The 21145-nt window shown below is 41.1% G+C and overlaps 1 protein-coding gene across 1 annotated transcript; it reads left to right on the forward strand.

Annotated features, from left to right (window-relative positions):
- Positions 1–3876: 3876 nt before the first annotated feature.
- On the forward strand, positions 3877–20654 carry LOC135984993 (probable G-protein coupled receptor 141). Its single transcript, XM_065627916.1, has 3 exons — positions 3877–3897; positions 19579–19626; positions 19707–20654. Exons 1-3 carry the CDS (start codon positions 3877–3879, stop codon positions 20652–20654), a joined length of 1017 nt encoding a protein of 338 aa, XP_065483988.1.
- The last annotated feature ends 491 nt before the right edge of the window (positions 20655–21145 follow it).

Consider the following 21145-nt stretch of genomic DNA (forward strand, 5'->3'; position numbering starts at 1 on the left):
GAACAGATGTTTAGTTGAACTTCTAGTCCATTAATATATAGCTTCTGAATGCTAGAGAAAGGCCATAATAACTTAAGGGGCAACTGCCAAGCTCTGATGTTCTGATCATAATAACTTTCTACAGCCGTCTAGGAATTGGGAGAATAAGTTATCATGTTCATATGCTTTTGACCATTCAAAGATTGCTACTGTCCAGATGAAAAAGATTAAAATACTTCTCACCTGAAAGAATAAGAAAAATATTAGGAAGGAGGGAGAAAGAGAATGAAAGACAGACACAGTCAGGAGGTGTCATCAGTTCTTCTGGTGACAATGAACTTGTCTTCACACCTGCCACCACACCCTCTTCCTGTACCATTTTTCTCCATTTATCCTTAATCCTCACCTTGCTGCATTGTAAGACTCTATTTGCACACGAAAGAAAAGAACGAGACAGCAAATAGGAGAGAAAAGCCATGAAAGTTAAATGCTGTATTGGCTACATATTTGCCTAAACTTTTTTCTCTCTCTTCATGGTTCTGTAGTTAGTCTGAAACTTTTTGCAGTTTCGTTGCTTTTCTCTGGAAGTAATAGGATGAATCAGGCAGTTTTACCTTGTAAATATTAAGGAGGCAGTTGAAGGCTGTTGGGTTTCTGGTGTGATTTATCAATGGACATGGTCAAGCCATCAGGACAAAATATTTCCAAAATCAAACAGATGAGCAACAGTTGTTGACTTACTGCTATATTTTTTACTGCTTACCTGAGCAATGTTATACCATGGCAGAAGCACCAGCAGACATCCAGCCACAGGAGATGCTGCAACAGGGCTGCCAGCCCTTGTGATGCAAACAGTGAGCATGGCGGGGAGGTTCCATGCCTGATGCCAGCTTTGTCTACACCTTCACCAGTGGCCACTAACGCCATCAACTGCTCACAGCCCGTGTCCCACAGCGCCCAGTCCATGGGACCTGATGTTCATCCAGAGTTGCTCAGAGCTGCTGTTCCTGTTACAAGGATACTCTCAATCATCTCTGGAAGGCTGTGGGAATTCGTTAAGGGGCAAATCTTTCTGGAAATTGTATACAGGCTTGTAAAAGATGTGGGGATTTGGAAGAGTCAGAAAAGACTGACTGAGGGCAAATCCTTCCTGACCAGGCTGATTGCCTTCTACGATGTTATGCCGGGCTCTGTGAATGAGGGGGGAGCAGTGGATGTTGAATACTTTAGCAAGGCCTTTGACACAATTTTCAATAGTATCTTTATAGCTAAATTGGTGAGATAAGGCTTGGATGGATGACAGCAAGTTAAGTGGAAAATTGGATGGCTAATTAAGCTCAAGGGGTTAGTATCTATGGTATGAATTTTAACTGGGGACCGGTCATCAGCAGCATTTCTCATCTGATATTGAGGTCAATACTGTTTAACGTCTGTATTAATGACCTGGCTGTGGGCATGGAGTGCACCCTCAACCAATTTGAGGATGATGCCAAATTAGGGCAGATGGCTGGTACACTCAAGGGCAGGGATCAAGGGCATTCAGGGGGACATTGACAAGCTGGAAAAATAGGCTGACAGGAACATCATGATAGTCAGCAAAAGCAAATGGAAAGCCCTTTATCTGGGAGAGAATAAACCCATGAAACAGTGTGGGCTGGGCACTGCTTGTCTAGAAAACAGGTTTTCAGAAAAGGACCATGAGGTACCTGGTAGAGAGGTTGAACACAAGGCCTGGCAGGCAAGACCAGCTACATACTGGGCTGCATTACCAAAAACACAGGTGAGTCTTATCACTCTCATCAGCTGCCTCATGAGAAGCTGTAGAAAAAGATGGAGATGGATGCTTCTCAGAGGTACACAGAACAAGAGGCAATGGATATAAGCTGCAGCATGAGTAATTCCAGTCAGATATTAGGACAAAAATATTTTCACTATGAGGGTGGTCAATCATTGAAACAAGGGCCCATAGATGATGGGATCTCCACCCTTGGAGATATTCAGACTCCTCTGGACCAGGCACTGAGCAACCTGACATATGCTGACCCTGCTTTGAGTAACAGAATTAAACAGATGACCTCCAAAAGTCCATATCTTATATTACCCTAGGACTCTGTAAGTAGATCAGTCTTTAAGAGCCATGGGTAAAGTTACATTCCCAGGGTAAGTGCAAACTTTACTCCTCTAAAAAGCAAAGTCTCAGGGATATATAAGTGCTGAGGATGCGCAACTCCTTAAAAACTGCTTTTGGCTTGAGGCAACAATGAGGGCACTGGATTTCACAGGTTAATGTGAAAAGTTTAGTTTTGGAAACCTTCCTTACTGTTACTGAAAGGCAAAATACAGACTACAGGTTAAAGCATAAGACACAGAATTAGGAGAAAAGTGGTCTAATTCTGATTCAGTAGCAGACTTGCTAAGTGATTTTGAAGAAACCATTTGAACTCTTTCATGCCTTACCTTCATAACATGTAACATAGAACTATCAGATTGTTACACAGGTGAGATAAATTCAACACAGTTTTTAATTTTTGCATTTGAGTGTAGTGGAAAACATTGCTGCACTTATTCGATGAAAGGTTTTACTCTGCCCTTTTTACATTGAACTGGTTGTAAGATTTAAACCGCAGATCACTGAAATCTTAAAAGAATATTTTCTTAGTTCAGCCAGTAATTGGAGCAATAGTTTCCTTATTAAACCCTAAAAAGAGCAGTTAGACATTGCTAGGGATAGTTTTCTATTTTCTCCAACTATTGCTTTTTATCTTGTAGAATCTTAATATAGGGATAGGGTAGAAGATTTAATGAGCTTTTCGATTTAAAAGTCCCCAAGCATATCCCCTTAATTTGGAAGACAGAGAACGTCCTAATCCTGTACACTTTTATTATTCATGCTAAAACTCCTGGGAATGTATCTTCGGGTTTTTTAGGAGAAATGAGTTTGTCCCTCTACTTCTTGCATGGCCAGGATTTGCAGCTATTCTGCTGTGCCACTGATAGAAAGCAATGTCTGGAAATCGAAGGGGGTAAAGCAACAGTAGAACCTTTGCGTGTACCTCTACTGCTCTGCCAGATTTCTGTCAGCAGATATATAAATCGAATACGATTAAGAATATAGCCAACAGTGTATAATGAAGAGGATCATTATAATCTCATAGCAAATCCCTGCCAAAACTTTCTTCGTTTCACATGCTTTATCCTCCTCATTTATAAAAAGACTGAGTCAATACTTTTCATTTATAAAAAGACTGTAGTGTACAAAAAGCACATGCAGAGCGGGTACTATCATCTCTTTGGAAGACTCCACTGTTTGATAACGAGATAGAAGCATTTCAGGAGTGCCAGAAAGTATTCAGCCTTTCAGGCTGCCCTGCTTCAGGATTGCTGCATATATTTTACCATTGCATCATGAGAAAAGAGCCTGCAGCGACTGTCGGTTCAATATATTCACCTCTCAGGTGTTATCAGAGCAACCGAGAAAATGCCACTGAGAGGCTGATTTGCTTTTGTACCACAGGAGAGAAATACCTATATCTATATATCCACATGCATGACTATAAGTGCATACTCCCACGTGTGCTTTTTGACTTTCAGTCCATTTAGTCCTCTTTCCTTCTTGCACCTGTAGCTGCTTATGAGCAGATACATTTTGCAGTAACTGGAAATTCTTAATATGTATTGAACAGAACAAGAATAAATAAAACCCCCAAACACTTCAACATCAAGAGACTCGATATGTGAGATGATGACGACTAGTCCACAATTTTGTCAGCTGTTTATGGTTTCTGGGCAATGGGAAACATTTCAGGAAGCAAACAGAGCTGAGTTGCAGTTGCAGTTCCTCAGCAGCTCTTCTCTGCAAAGTCGAGGAGCCATACGAAGCGAGGCGAGACTCCTGCGATGCCGCTGGAGAGTCTGCGGGTAAGTGCTGCACAGGTACTCAGCAAAGGTAGTGGAGGCGGACGTGCAGAAGGGAGTATTTTACCCCTCACCTTGGAGAGGAAGAGGGAAATACTATTAAACTCAAATGAGAAGGCTGCAGATCTGGATGGAGGTTAACGGTCCCCGGTGGGAGGTAAGGTTAAGGAAAAGCTGGAAGGAATTGTTATAGGATAGAAGTTAAAAGTGCTTTAGGTTTTTAGTCCACTGCAGCAGTTTTGAATGTCAGATTTTGTGAAATTTGTGGAAGCAAGTAGAAGATAGTTGAAAGTGTATTTTGGGACTCGGCATTGCAGGAAGGGCACCTGGGTTCCTTTTACAATAGTACACACACTTTCATAATCCTTTCTGAAAGTTAATTTATCAAAAGGAAATGTAAACCAGGAAGACAAGAGTAGTGTTATTGGTTTTCACAATCTTTAAATAAAGAATAAGAAGGAAATTTCCATAGCGCTTCTACTACCTTTCTCATAGGCTTTACACTTTAATGAAGAGTAAATTTTTCAAAGTCACCTCAGATGCTGAGGATCACAAGTCCCCTGATGGTCAGAGGGTTGCCAGCTCTGCCTTCAGTGTTTTTGGACACCTCCCCTGATGCTCTCAGACACTTGTACAGCTCATTGAGGATGGCTGGTGCGTGGTTTAATGTCCGCTTCTTGAGGGGCTTTGGACAGCTGGCTTAGCCACCGGTTATCTGCTCCAATACTGAATTTTACATCCCTGTTCTTCTGTTGCTCAGCGTGTGCAGGAGGCCATTAGGAGGGCAACAAAGGAATCCTGGCTGACAGGTTTTCTTATTTTATTGATGCTGCAGAGCTTCCCTTCATTAGCCAGGAAGAGCAGCTGAGTGTCTTTCTCAGTGATCAGGGAAAAGCATGAACTGAGTAATACAGTTAAATCAGACAAAATAGAGCTGTGGCTGGAGGACAGAGACAAGTGATCAGAAGGTACACCAGCAAAAAAGACCCATGTCACCAGATGCAGACTGGTGTATGCGTATAATATTGGGGTAAATACGCAGTGGTGTTCTGTTTGGATGCAGTAAATTTGCCGGGTGATCATGTATCAGGTGAGTCACTTTTACCTCTGTAGCAGCAGTGGCAGCTTTTTTCTCCCCGTGTTGTGAACGCACAGCTCCATGCCCCTCCTGCTGAGAAGACAGAAAATAACAGAATTGGTTTTTCACCTGCCACTTTGTGCTGCACCACTGCAGTTTTCACCTTTGTGACAGTATTGTCAGTTGAAGCACACAAACAACTTACAGCAGGAAAAACTATGCTGCATGTTTGAAGGGCACCAGATGCTCCACAATAACTATCCATACACTTGCTGCTGTCCAGGAGCATCTCGCTACATGAGAGCTTAAACCGCTTTGGTGTTCTTAGCCCCCATGGAAAGACATTGCTCCTTTGAGTATTCTGTTTATGTTTGACCCCAAAAAAGGGGTACTTGCTCCTTCTTCAGATGATGATTCAAACAGCAACTCATCTTTCTAAGAGAATTGTTGCAAAAGTCACACATTATTCAAAAGTGATGCTGAGGGCAGTAGAATATGTGATGTCTATTTTGCTTCGCTTTGTTGCATGATTATATGCTATAGGATTGCACTTCATTTTGGCATGTAGAGGAACCAGCCTTTCAAGTACATTGTGAGAAGCAACTAGAGTCTGAGAAGATTCTGATCACCATTTTATAAGTGAAAAAGCTAGCAATACCAATAACTGGATAAAATAGTTGGAATTCTGTTACTCTTATGTATAGGTTCATGTAACAATGACATAGTCATAACATCTAGCTGATCTTCACAAAGTATCTGAGTACCTTTCAAATCTAGATTGAATAAAGTGACTATACTAACCAGCTACCCCAGATTGTTTCTTACCACATCTTCTCCTTACTCAAATGCAGAAACTTTTGCAACAAATATTTTATTTTGGTAAGCTGCTTGTATTTGTTTGTTTGTTTTTAATAAATATGCTGTTATGAATGTCTGTAAGAGGTAAGAGAGGCAATAGCTTGGGCAGACAGATTGCATCACATTTGCAGCTTTGTTGTGGTTCTTAGTTCATGGTTCTCAGCCCCAGAGCCATCCCAGAGAGGGAACATCTGAAGAACTTTATCCTTATCTTAAAGAGTTTCTGGGAAGTGCAGTTACTCATCACAATCTTAATTCTGAAACTAAGAGTAGCTGCTTTGAAAAACAAGGCTAGGGCTGCAGAGGATCTTGAAGTAAAGAAACAGGTTCCTCATCTTCTATGGGAAGTTGGTGTTGAGGCAGAGCACTCTCTTGTCCAGATTCGGTCTCCTCAGTTCGAGACAGACACTGAAAAATTTGAAGTGGCAGAATCTCCCTTGCTGGAAATATTCAAGACTCAGTTTGATGAAACCCTGGACAACCCAGTCTAAGGCCTTGCTTTCAGCAGGAGGTTGGACTGTAAAATCTCTGGAAGCCCCTGCTGACCTGGATGTTTTTATGACTCGGGAGCCACAAACTGGGCTGTGCACATGGCTTTCTGCAGTGTCATGCGGAGGTACCAAAACTAGCTCTGGAGGAGCTAACTGAAATGCTGAAAATACTATAGCCTTTAATCCTGGAAAACTGGGATAAATTTGTCTAGACAAAGTGTCATACCAACACAGATTTATCACCAACTACCTATGTAAAGCTAGCTTAGGTATTTCTTCATCGCATTGGATTCTGAATTGCACGCATACCTCAGACTCACATGGTAACATGCATATCTTCTTTTGTCAACACCATACAGAATGACTGCATGAATTCTACCCTTTTACCCCTAAAACAACATGTGCAGGCTGTTTCTGAATCTGAAATGAAAAAATTCAGGGGGAAAATACTTAAAAAAAAAAAAAGCATAACGAAATAAAGTGCTGGAACCTCTCACCAGATTAATCAACTTCTTCCTAACTTAGAAGAGATCTCAGGTACACAGCTGAAATTAAGTTCAAGTAAGGATAATTTTAGGTGGGGAAACAGAATGAGCTCAGATGCCCAGTAACTTGTCTAGGAGAAACTGAATCTGAACATTAAGTGGAGATAGCTTCTGGTACAGAATTCATTATTTTATTGTCAGCTCAGTGAACAGAGTGAAATCTTTCTTAAGTGAAATTAAGGGGAAAAGAATTTTAGCCAAACCAAGTGGCATAAGGGGAATTCTGGAGTAGATACTTGATAGGCATTGCTTTATCCGTACTTTTCACTGTGCTAGTGATACATAGCAGTGAATGGTGCGCTCTCTCACCATGAGGGCTGTAGAAATCATTGGATCACTTTCAGTGATGATCCTGATTTGATGGTACAGAGAGAAAATAAAGCTTGCAACAGGAATCTCTCATTTGTGGGTTGATGCTTCTCAGTAATACAACTGAGCACATTAACTGTGTGCTTTATTTTCTTTATATCCCCAAATTCTTAACACCAGTGATATCAGCAGGAAAGCTATTTTGGTGATGTCTTTTCTATGAAGATGTTTCAAATTGGTGCTTAATTTGCTAACTTGAGAACCAGAAGCAATGGGGCTACAGCGGCATGTTGCTATGGCCAGTGTCGACAAATCCTGTGGAGAAGCTGAAGGGCATGTCACTGCCCTACTGCAGCTATTTTGCTTTGGGATCAGAGTGCATCTCTGCACAAGGTATCTCCTACACCATGCACTGTTGTATCAACTTATATTGGTGCTATTTTGGTCTTTTCTCCACCAAACTCCGCTGACTCCGGCTGAATTTTTTTTTTTTTTTTACATCTATCTTGTAGGGCTCGTAATATCATACAGGAATGTCCTGTCAGTTTGTCTTCAGCTAAAAAGAGCTAGTAAGAGTTGTAGTGAATAATGATGTAAAATACTTGGCACATTTACTTTCCAGTGATTGGAAAGCTGTACAGAACACCAAATAACCTGAATGAAATGAAGGAAGTTAGGCAGGGAAGCTAACTGATAGTTGATTGTTTTCTATTCTATTTTTTATGGAGAGGTTTAAAGACCAACCAAGAACAGGAGTCCAGTAGCACGGTGCTCTGTGCCACACCACAGCAGAGGGCAGTCCGAGACCAAATAAGCAGATCTGGGCAAGAACTATCAGACGTGGTCACAACCAGCATGGCCAAACATTTTCTGGGGAGACCTGTGTGACCAAAATGGAGAGAGAGGCTTAGGGAAATCAAGTTAGGAGGATGGTGGGACAGAGGGCAGGTGTGGGTGGCCCTCCCACAGCCCACAACAGCAGCCCTTACCCTCGGTGTTCCTGTAGCTGCTCCTGGCTGGATTCTCTAGCTGTGTCTTAAGCATTTCAGCTGAACTTCAAATTGTCAAAAGTCTTAAAAAATTTATCAGTAATGAGCTCAAAAATGTATCTTAAAAAAATGCATCGGTAATGAGCTTATTCCTAACACAATTAGCTTTGCACTTCGGCAAATGCACTGAAGACCTTAATTTAACACAAATGCTTATTGCTAGCTCAGAACAGAAACCTCCAGATTTAACAGCAAAATAAGCCATTTCAGTGCAAACAATTTGATGTAATAGAGCACCCTCATGGATACAGTGCCTCATTCCATTATGCAGTCTTTAGCTTGCTGATCAGGAAAGGCTTTTACAAATCAATGTATTTTATGAATGCAGTGGGGAACAATTCCTTTGCAGTAAATTCTTCACTTCTGAAAGAGGTAGGAGGAACCCTGAAATCCTTTCTAACCCAAATGTAGTAGCAAAGTCATGTATTTCATTGTGCTTTTGCTGAGGTAGGAAAGCATCTTCAGTATCTATCTAGCAGTACTGGTACTAAGTTTTGTTTTCTGTACTGCTCCTAGGCAGACACTCTTAGGCTAATGCAGGGAGATTTGTTCCTCTGCCAACAAAGGCGACACATTTTAGCATACTAAATTTCATAAATATCTGTGTGTCTATATTCAGCATGAAAGTGATCATTAGTAAAACGATTTTTTCCACTCACATGATCATAGCATTTGTACTAGCTCTGCAGTCAGAAATCAAATGAAATAAACAATCTGAGAACAAAACAGTATTAGCAATTGCAGCAAACATTTTGAAGGTGAGCAGCGATAGCCTTGTGCTGTCTTTTTTTTTTTTTTTTTAATACGTTGTTCCTCACAACATGCTGCCTGCCTCAGCAGGCAATTAGTGAGAGGCTAGTACAGAGTTCAAACAAATTTTAGGACGAGCACTGTCTTTTCAGGTGAAAGGAAGGGTTTTTTCTTCTCAGAAAGGCATATATGCATATAGGATCGGCATGGTACATCACATATTACTTCATTCTCTGCAGTCTAATGTCATCCTTATGGCAGGAGTAATGTATCTCCTTGTCAATCAGCTCCCCCCTCCATTTTTTTATCCCAGTGAGAACAAGCTCCAATAACAAGTGAATAGCTGTGCTGGATTCCTGATGAAAGGCATATCTCCTGAAAAACATACTGGCATGAGAGAGACGTGAACTAGTAAAATCCTGCAGAACAAGATAATATTAAAGTTCGTGACAGGCTGCTGGAAATGTGCAATTGTTAAAAATAAGTGTAAGACATCTTCTCCAAAAGGTCTGTTTAGACTGAAGCCTGCAGAGATATCTTTTGTATGTGGTTCTGATTGTCTCTCCTGTCCTCAGTGACAAACACTGAGGCCAAAACAGAGCGCCAGTAGAAAAAAAGAAGTGGGTATGGGGAAGCTGGGCAAATTATTAGTGTTAGAACAGTTGTTTCCTAGATTTATGATCTCTCCCCTACAGAATATTAAAGAAGCACAGCAGATTTTGACGTGGATTTAGGTTTTGTTTTGTTTGCAGTACTTCTCTATTTAAAAATACGGCTTACTGTAAGAGCTGAATAGAAATTTGAGGTGGTTTTATTCATGTGCTGTACTTCAACGTGGAATGAGGTGCAATTTTGCTGCTTCCGAAAGAAGGAAACGTAATGAGATAGACTGAAGAGGAAACAGTCTTTCTCCACACCACTCTGCCTCAGGCACTTTCAAGCAAATTTATTTTGAGTGATAATGCCCAGGGATCATAACTTGCAAAGTGGGTATTTTTCCCCCTAAATTAAAAAATGGTACTACGAGGAGGCCTGCAAATGTATTTCCACTTTTCAGAGGAGCTTGAATTTGTATCTCTGCTGTGCAAAGGTGTATGAAACAAGAAATTTCAAGTCACATTTTCCTCCCTATATTTTTCCAAAATGTTCTTTCATATGTGTCACAGGCAGTATTTCTCACTGATAGGATGTCTTGCACTGCCTGGGTGACAGCCGCAAATCACGACTGCTTCAGAACCCAGATAGAGACATTTTAATAAACCTGTTATCTCCAAAATGCTTTTGGCTGTTATCGATACCAAACATTTTTCATTTTGGAGATAATTAATATCTTTCTATTCAGGTGCTTGAAATAGTAAGCCACATTAGAAATACGGGTCAAAAATATAATTTTGTTGGTAGCAGCTAAAAGTTACTCTAACTACATACTACCTTTCAGCTATACATATTAGCAGCTGATCTTTTGCTTACTGATAAATTGCAATTAACCTCTCACAATTACGATTAATAATTGATCCAGCCAGTCTTACATACTAGGACCAGGTCTACAGTTGGCACTGGGAGGGACTCTGAGCAGATCTGGGTTTTGCATAAGGAGCACAGGCTGTGGCAGATGACACTGTCCCTGTATCTCATCCTTTTACATGGGAAGCAGACACTGCCCTTACCTGGGGACACTGCTGTGACCCATCTTAAGAAAAGGCCTAAGGAACAGGTGACCAACCCTTGGTGTTGGTCAGTCCACAGGTACATCTACTAAAACCAGCTCTTTCACAGTCAAACATGCACGGCAATATAGGATTTTCCCCAGTTTAGGAAAGGGAAGATTATATCAGATCCATTGTCAAGAAACTGAATCATGTTTAATCTGATCAGCCCCCTGATATCTCTACTGCAGGATTTTGGAGGATCATTTCAGAGGAACCCGTCTTCATGCCATAGTTGCGACTGGCTGCTTTATATTCAGGCACAAATCAAAAACTGGAAAATCTGAGCCTTGATCTGCTGTCACACCAGAGCCAATCAGAGGTGTCATTGGTGAAACTGGAGCTGGAGACTATTAAAATTACACACTAGAGGAGCATCAGGCTCATGGTTTACTGCAAGACTAATACACAACTATGGGATAATGCATTTACATTTATTAAAATAAATGAATTTGGCATGATGGATCTGAATATATACAGGGAACAAAGAAGGCTAGAACCAGTATTGAAGTAGTTTTTTGATGATTCAGGTCCTGATACTTACATGAATGTAATGAGGAGCAGGGTCTAACTCTTCGCGTGTAAAATAAAATTATATAATTATGGAGTATTTTGCTACTTCTGATAGAGTTTTCTGCCTGGCAGAAGTATGATCAGTTCAGGAAACTGTCCCTAACACTTTGGGGAACATTTCAAAACTCAGTCTTAGCAAGTGCAGGTTTAGAGACTCCTCTAGGGGCCTGATTCTCTGCTATCAACATCAGCTCAGTGTTTTCAGCTTTACCCTCAACTAACTAAAAGAGTCAGCTTACCCACAGTGAATTTAAGATGTTTAGGTGGATCTTATCTTTTTGCTTTCTGCCACCTACATAAGTGAAGGAAAGGAGTAGTTTTCTAGAAGACCCAACCACCACACCTGCATACCTCCTACCACCCTGTATGGTCCACTTCTGAATTAGCACTCCAAATCCTTGAGTCCTGGCACAATAAATGTAGAAAAAGAAAATATCTGGGTTGCCATGGTTATTCTGTGTACATCTCCAACTTCAGAAAAGCTGAAAAATCACTGACAGCATGTATTATGCCAGAGCATAAAGGACATGGTTCTCATTTCTCAAGGACCTTTCATGGAATCCAGAGGAAAGGAGCTTTGATGCTACTCAGATCTCAGGACAAGTAGTGCTTGAAATCTGGGCCAGACTCTCAACTATTATTAAACAGTCTTGGTCCATGAAACTTGCTATAATGCAAATTCAAACTAGGTGATATAATGGTACTATGCAAATGCACTATCATACTTCTTTTAGATTTTGAGGTATTGCTAAGACCTTTAACAATTACTCAAAACTTACAAAATAGGTCTATTTGTAGCACCCATGTTTAAATTCAACTGATGTGTGATATTCTAAAACAATCACATTCTGCCACCAGTTCAGTACATTACCGGTGAAAATCTGAATGTACCAGTCTGGAATCTATTCTTTGAATCACACTGAGATAAACATACCTCAGAGATTAGACAAACCTTGGGCAAAATTGCATCAGTTTAACAGGGAAAATGAATTGCAATCGTGTATTAAGCTTTCTATACTTATCCAGAGCTTGGCACTAACTACAGCTTAGAGACAAAGAAAGACAATGATAATGCTGGTCCCAGACCATAATCTGGCATTTCAATATTTGTTCTATTCCTGGGTCAGTGCAAGGATTGAAGATTTGCAGAATGCAAACATAGGGAAAGAAGTCAGCCTGGCAATCCCCATTTGTGATGACTGCTTGGGAAAACAAAATTGTTCTTTGTCAACCATATTATATAATGTATATGCTATGCATATTATTATATGTATCAACAATATATATCAATATTATACATATTAACATATGTATTAACTTATTTGATATATCAACAATATCATGTAATAAAAACAAACAAACCCACACATACTACCTGTAGGTCTTTGAGATATTATGGCTTTCTTCCCACTATTAATTGGGATGTATTGATTCTAGAACAAGACCTACAAGAAATCAAGACAATGTGACTAACTTGAGAAGGTACAGAATCACAGAATCACAGAAAGTTAGGGACTGGAAGGGACCTCAAAAGATCATCTAGTCCAATACCCCCGCCGGAGCAGGAACACCCAGATGAGGTTACACAGGAAAGTGTCCAGGTGGGTTTTGAATGTCTCCAGAGAAGGAGACTCCACAACCTCCCTGGGCAGCCTGTTCCAGTGCTCTGTTACTCTCACTGAGGAGAAGTTTCTTCTCAAATTTAAATGGAACCTCCTGTGTTCCAGTTTATACCCATTGCCCCTTGTCTTACTGTTGGTTGTCACCGAGAAGAGCCTGGCTCCATCCTCCTGACACTCACCCTTTATACATTTATAAACATTAATGAAGTCACCCCTCAGTCTCCTCTTCTCCAAGCTAAAGAGACCCAGCTCCCTCAGCCTTTCCTCATAAGGGAGATGCTCCAATCCCTTCATCATCTTTGTTGCCCTACGCTGGACTCTCTCAAGCAGCTCCCTGTCCTGCTTGAACTGAGGGGCCCAGAACTGGACACAATATTCCAGATGAGGTCTCACCAGGGCAGAGTAGAGGGGAAGGAGAACCTCTCTTGACCTACTAACCACCCCCCGCTAATACACCCCAGGATGCCATTGGCCTTCTTGGCCGCAGGGACACAGTGCTGGCTCATGGTCATCCTGCTGTCCACCAGGACCCCCAGGTCCCTTTCCCCTACACTGCTCTCTAACAGGTCATTCCCCAACCTATACTGGAACCTGGGGTTGTTCCTGCCCAGATGTAAGACTCTACATTTTCCCTTGTTATATTTCATTCAATTTTTCCCTGCCCAACTCTCCAGCCTGTCCAGGTCTCATTGGATGGCAGCACAGCCTTCTGGTGTGTCAGCCACTCCTCTCAGCTTGGTGTCAGGACTTGATTTAAGGATATCTTAGCTTTTTATGTGTCTTTGCCACAGAGGTTTCAGCTTTTCAGCTGTAGCATGGGGAGAAGGATATGTATGTCTTTTAACAGAGCTTTGAAATCAACTGCAGAAAAGTACTAGGTAAGAGGTAAGAATTATTATGGTGATCACTTTTTAATATTATCTGAACAGCTCTTTAGGTGTTAACAATTGTTAAAATTGCAAAATGAAAAAAGAGGGTCTCCGTCACATATCAGTCTGGTGTAGAGTACCACAGAACAGCTCATGCCTTGTGTGTTTTTAGCCAAACATGAAGCAACAGGATGTAGTCAGTTAAAACGTTCTTATGTAAGATTCTATGTAAACGTTGAATGTTTACACTCTTGCTTTCAAAGCTATTATACTCAAACATAACTGTGTGTTCTGACAGAAATTAATTAAGCCTGCAGGAGGGCAAAATCAACCTTGCAGACTCCTCACAGAGACACAGTCCTGCAGTAAGACATCTTTTACCACACACACCACATAGATCCATCGCCACTGATGAACCTTTGATACTGACATGGCTAATGTTTTTTTGATAAAATTTTCCAGTTTCATTTTGCTAGTGTCGTACAGGTATAGCAATAGCTCAGAGTCCCAAGATCCAGATGCTGAGCTACTATCCTGGCAGAAAGCAGGGCTGAGACATGGTGCTGGGCTTTAGCGTGAGCTTCATTTCATCCCTTACACTTTGATGTCTATATCGTATAACCATATCCAAACCCATACTTAGTCCATGACAAAAAACCATATTTTGCCCGTCTCTTACTTGGTCATTTTAGGCAGTACAAGAATGTAACTTCAGAAGTGGGAGGCTTTGAATACCTCCTAATGGCTAAAAAATAGCTGCTAATTAGGAGATCCTGTGTTACATTCACCAACGAGCTGTTCTGACAGTACATCAGATGACTGGTGGGGGATAGTAACATACCAGTCAAGGGGGTATTTCTTCTCCCCATGAACTCCTCACTGGGAATGCAACTAAAAATCTTCCTGAGGTTGTGTGCTTATGGGCAACCCTGCCATCACATAGCTGAGGCTCATGGTTGTTGTTTCTTCATAAGCTCATAGAAGGAAGTAAGGCAATGACTCATTAAAATATCAGGTGTTTTGCTTTTTGTTCTTAGAACTTACACGAAATGAAGGGGCATGTTAACAATACTTGCAGAGTGGAGATAACCTGTAAGTATGCACAGAATTAATGGCAGAATCACAGAAGGGCTGGGGTTGGAAGGGATCTCTGGAGATCATCTGGTCCAACCCACCTGCTAAAGCAGGTTCACCCAGAGCAGATCGCACAGGAATGTGTAATCCAGCTGGGTTTTGAATGTCTCCAGAAAAGGAGACTCCACAACCTCTCTGGGCAGCCTGTTCCAGTGCTCTGGCACTGTCAAAGTAAAGAAGTTTCTCCTCACATTTAGATGGAGCCTCCTGTGCTTCAGTCTGTGCCCGTTGCCTCCCATCCTATCATTGGGCACCACTGAAAACAGTCTGGTCCCATCCTCTTGAACAGTTAGCAATGCTTTTAAAACAATGTTTTAAACTTTAGAGGAAAAAGAAGTATCCAATTGTCTAGTTGTTTTATTTTATCAGATTTTAAAACTTTTCTGCATGACTGTTTTCGTCATCGTTATTTGTAACTTCCTAGCACAGGAAAACATTGCTTCATCCTTTTTCATATTGCTATCCTGTAGTTCTGCACTGCCTCCTAAACCTGAGAGGCAATTTACTTCGTTTTCATCCATCTTTGTGTGTGTGTTTGATATCATCCAACCTCTGTAAAGACCAGAGAGGTAAGTTTCTTCTCTTTGATAAGATACAAACAAAAGAAGACTAACTCAACATGTTTTTCCATCCTATTTGTTCTTCAATAGACTGGATTTAAACTGAAAGGTGTCAGTATAATAATGACGCAACCTGCAAGACATGAGTCAATGAGCTAGTGAATGAGTTAGAGGAATCACTAAAAGTTTTTTGAAAAAAAGTCAATATCTAAATGGAGACACAGACACGATATTTCATATTTTTAATTTGCAATGTTTTCCTTTAAGCAGATGTTTATATTTCAAATTTCAGGTGTGTGTGGTTCTTTTGAAATGAAGAGAATTCTCCAATTATTCTAGCGGCATAGCCTAAATTACCATAACACAGCATGGAATTAGAGCAAATAGAAAAGCTATTACAATGCTCTCAACATAAAGCATCTCTGAGACTAAATGAGGGTATTTGTGAAACAACGGCACATTTTAAGCAGACTTCTGTTAAATAATATTTGTATTTTCCACTGCCTCCAACCTAGTCTAGTTCAATGTAGAACTGTCAGTTCTGACAAACACTCATTTTTCCTTTTTATTAAGTGTCTGATCTTGGCTGAGATAGAGTTAATTTTCTTCCTAGTAGCTGGTGTGGTGCTGTGGTTTTGATTTAGTATGAGAAGAATATTGATAATACACTGATGTTTTGGCTGTTGCCAAGCAGTGTTTATACCAAGTCAAGGACTTTTCAGCAACAAGGTTGCAGGCACACAAGAAGCTGGGAGGGGACACAGCTAGGATAACTGATTCAAACTGGCCAAAGGGTTATCCCATACCATATTATGTCATGCTCAGTATATATTTTGGGGGAAGAAGAAGGAAGAGAGTGATGTTTGGAGTGATGGCATTTGTTGTCCCAAGTAATGGTGACGTTTGACAGAGCCCGGCTTTCCTGGGGATGACTGAGCACCTGCCTGCCCATGGGAAGTAGTGAATGAATCCCTTGTTTTGCTCTACTTGTGTGCGTAGCTTTTGTTTCACCTGTTAAACTTTCTTTATCTCAACCCACGGGTTTTCTCACTCTTACTCTTCTGATTCTCTCTCCCATCCCACCGGAGCGGGGGAGCGGGCAGTGAGTGAGTGGCTGTATGGTGCTTAATTGCTGGCTACTGTTATACCATGACATTAAGTCTGTCAAAAATAGAAATTTTTCATTTTAATTAAACTTTTTCCCCCCCTTCAAATTAAAATAAAACTTCTCAGTTGGGTGTATGCAGGCTGCACATACTTCTTCTGCTGAACCCAACTGTTGGAACTCATGAAAATGTGTGAAGCCTGCCAGTCCCTCAGCAGATGTATGGGGGGGATAAATTTTGCAAACACTTGTTATACTGAAAGTAGAGCTTATTGTTTGGCAGAGATTGTAGAAGTGTCATAGTTTTTGACAAATTAGTTTTCTGTAGGTTTTTTAATAAGTTGATATAATGTTGATGTAACATAATGGTAACTGCTGATGAACCTGATTGGGAAAATAGTAAGCAATGAAGGAAACAAGCCTGTGACAAGCTGATCTGGATCGCTAAATCAGGTGCAAACTAGCAACATACATTTTACCACTGCCGAATACAAAGCTGTTAATCTAAGAACCAAACAGGAGCACAGTGCTGATGGAGGCAGTTCAGTGAGGAGCCACAAGTATGACTGGGATAAAGAGAAAGTAACTATCTCAATAGGTTCTCATAGGTTCAATATGTAGCCTTACGTCATATAATTAACTAGTCTCTCGTAAGACCTGCATTCATTCTCCTTCCCTATGCCTCCTGTTAAATTCTGGCCAAAGAACTTCTTAGTTGTATTTCAGGCCAGCAGGTTATGGCTATGTGAACATCAATACAATAGGAAACCTCATTTCACCAGAAAGCAGCTTTTTCTCTTTGAAACATATCCCTTGTCAAGCTATACTCTGTATTCATCATGCAATGGTATGTCAGTGGGATGCCTGTAGTATTGGGAAGCTGATAATCTCATATCATAGCTGCCAGTAGCTTTTTTCTTTTTCTTTTTTCTTTAATGAAAATGAGATTTCCTATAGAATCTTACAATGAAGGGATTTAGTGATGACTGCAAAATTCTGCAGAAACCTGCATTTCAGTGTCTCAGTTGCTTATTTGTAGACAGATATAGGTCTCCTGCTGTCCCCTTAGTAGGAATGTCTGAGGAAAATATCAGTTATCTGCCTTCTGTTTATCTGTTCCTTACTGCCTTCTGTTCAAGTTTCAGTGCTGGGCTCCAAAGGGTGACCATGAGGGATCCTTTCTCTCCAAGTGCAGCTTTGCTGCTGGGGCTGCTCACACCAACCTGCACTTCCAGCTTGTTGCCTTTAGGGCTGTGACACTTTTTAAACTTTAAACATGCATTTTAAATTAAAAGAGTGTGATAATGCCACTTCTTAGAGACATCTTTTCAAATTGAAGTTTAACAACTTTGAGAAACTGATGAACAGCTATTGCTAATCCCTTCTGGCTTGCACGGATGTGAGGCTGAAACGCAACGTCTCAGAAACAAGAAGAGAACTAGAAGGAACTTGCATGGTTTCTGATGCAGGAGCTGCAGTGTGTCAGTCAGCAGTGCCTTTGAGAAAAAGCTCTTTCATTGCAACCCATTTTACTTCTCATAATGCACTGGAATTAGTTGTCCATGTAACTCTGAAAAGTAGTTTCAAACAGAAAAGATCAGCAAGTGCCAACAACCAACACATCAGCTTGAGATACAGCAGTTATATGTATGATTATTATAAAATATCTTGAGTCTTAGATTCCTTGGGTTAGCTAGAGAATAACTGAATTTTTTCAATGTATAAACACATCTTGATTACTGTAGGGATCAATGCTTAGAAGTATTGCTAAGAAACAACAAAAAATACCTGAGATGCATCATGGATATTCCCACTGTGAGCAAAACCCATTTATAAAAACTGTTATAGGTATTTCCTCTTTTCCACAAAAGGGAGATTTGCTAAAGAACTTTTTCCCCTCCCAGCTGCTGGCAGTATGTGCCACCTAAAAATGAAAATAAGTTGAAACACCACTCATACAAAGAGACAGAGAAATTACTTTGTGAAGTTAATGATATTGCAGTATTAAAAGAAAAACTGAAAAATCTCACCCAGAAGAAACCCCCTTCTTGTGTTGTGAGAGTCACTGGTGAAATGGATGACGTTCCAGAGTCAATTTTAAATTATAGTTCAGATAACAGTAGCAGTATAACTGGGGCAGTACAGATTCCAGCACTGTCCAATTTTCCCTACTTCTTTTGTGTGACTGTAGTGTGGACATCCTCTTGATACCTTCACAGTTGCAAATATGCTTTACAATAACCACTTACCTGAACTCTTCCTCTCCCACATGATCATGTAGTGCTTAAAAATCCTACCAGAATTTATATTTAGAATTATAAGGATCATAATCTCTCTTTGAAACAGTAATATTTTTTAAATGTATAGCATACTTATTAAACTTTCTATTAACTTCCATCCAGCTTCAGCTTGGGCCAGCAGGCTTGTTTGTACTAACCCAGGACACCCTCTCCTAACGTTTTCTAACAGCTCATTTTGTAACACCCTGTTACCACATATTAGGAGTGAAATGTCCCTGAGCATGAGGACAACATTGCCCACGCTACTCAGTCTGGCAGGATCTGAGCAGGATCTCCATGGAGCCTGGGTATCCATGGTGTTTAATCCCTTACTCAGATAAACTGTCCGTGGAGAAGGAGGAGTTGACTGTAATGTGTGCAAAACTCAGCCCTTGGTCACAAACAAAATTCGTAGCTTTGATAGAGCAACATATGGTTATTATCTAGCTCTGGGAATAGCAGATTTATGTTCCAAACAAACAAACTGATGAATGAGTTACAAAACTCAAATAATGTCTCTGATCTTCACTGCAAAAGCATGAGATGCTCAGAAGAGAGAACTAATAACACAGAGAGCTCAAAACCACAATTATGTCATTTCTCTAAGGATCTCTTCTTCCCACATGTTACTAGGTCATGCTTGTTTTTAAGGGTATGGCTAGCAATGTCTTAAGGACTAGAGCGGTTTCTCTGCCCAATCTTCTCAGCCCTTTTTCTCTAGGCTGGAGGGTGTTAGCATAAAACTACTGGTTACAGCTTGTGCCAGCTGTGAAATTCCAGGATTATCGCTTGAGCGAGAGCCAGGTGGAAAGCTCTGCTGGCTTTTCAGGTGGGCCCTCTCCTTCCTACCTTATCTTAGTCTTTATGTATTCTTCCATTTCTAGAATACTTACAAGGAAGATTTCAGGAACATGACTGAAGAGAATAGGAACAGCACTGACTCCTCCTCTGCCTTCACTCACACCAGCACCGTGAGTGCCATACTCATTACTGTCTACTCTGTCGCCTTTGCTGGAGGTGGGATTGGGTCCATCACAATGTCGTTTGCTCTGGTCAAGATGAACTCTCTGTCCGTGACCACTACAGCCATCATTAACCTGGTTGTTGTGCACAGCCTCCTCCTATTCACGGTGCCCTTCCGCCTGCACTACTATGTCAACAAGAAGTGGGTCTTCAAGATGCCATTGTGCAAAATGGTGAGTGCAATGGTGCACATCCACATGCACCTGACATTCCTATTCTATGTCATCACGCTGGTGATCCGGTGGCTCATCTTCTTTCAATGGAAGGACAAAGTGGAGTTTTACAGGAAGCTGCACGCCATTGCAGCAAGTGCTGCCGTGTGGGTCTTTGTCATGGTCTTTGTGGTGCCAGTCTTTTACTTTGAGTATGGACGCTCAGGCTCATACAATGATACAACATGCTTTAAGTTCCACAAAGAGCTACAGCAGGAGGGCGTGAAAGCCCTGAACTACATCATAATTGTAGTTGTTGCCTGCATTACTTGTGCCCTCTTGGGCCTGCAGATTTTCATCCTGGTAAAAGTGGCGAGAAAACTTTACGCCTCCCTCTGGTCACACCAAGAGTTCTGGGCCCAGGTGAAAAACTTGATTTTCATCTGCGTCATCATAGTTTGCTTCCTTCCCTACCACCTCTTCAGGGCCTACTACATACAGCATGTGAATGACCATGAACAGTTAGAAAGCTACAATGAAGTTTTTTTGAGTCTGACTGCCCTCAGCTGCCTGGACCTGCTGTCGTTCGTGCTGAGTGGAAGCCGTCTCTTCAAGCAAACGGTGGGCATACTCCGCAGCAGGTTGTCTTGCTGCTAGCATCAACCTCCTGTGGCGTGCATGGACCTGGACCTGGCAGAACACGGTGCTGGACAGGCATGGCAAAACCCTTCCTCAGCAAGTCAAGCCCTGGAAACAGTGCAACACCCTCGCACAGGGCTCTGCACACCTGTTCCCCAAAATAACGGGGTGAATCGCCTGCAGTGTCTCAGCTGCATAACTGGAGTGTTACCTCTGGGATTTCGAGTGACTTGCAGATGCACGAGGAGGAGAGGGAGGAAAGGGCATGGGCTCTTCTGTCTTATTGTTTGTACATCAATGTTTGTGAAGTCAAAGACACCAGGAGGAAACACAAGAGAATTTGCAAAATATGTATAAATAGAAAAACAACTTTCTATGGAATAAGGTACAGGTTTTTGAAGTGTAATGAGGTATATAATTTTCCACATATATTTCTTGTTTATTCCCCACAAGCTCTCATATAAAGAAGGGAAGCTATTGCTCCTCCTGAGTAGATCTGTTCACTGTAG

Source organism: Caloenas nicobarica, chromosome 2 (assembly GCF_036013445.1).
Source record: "Caloenas nicobarica isolate bCalNic1 chromosome 2, bCalNic1.hap1, whole genome shotgun sequence".
NCBI classification, from domain to species: Eukaryota; Metazoa; Chordata; class Aves; order Columbiformes; family Columbidae; genus Caloenas; species Caloenas nicobarica.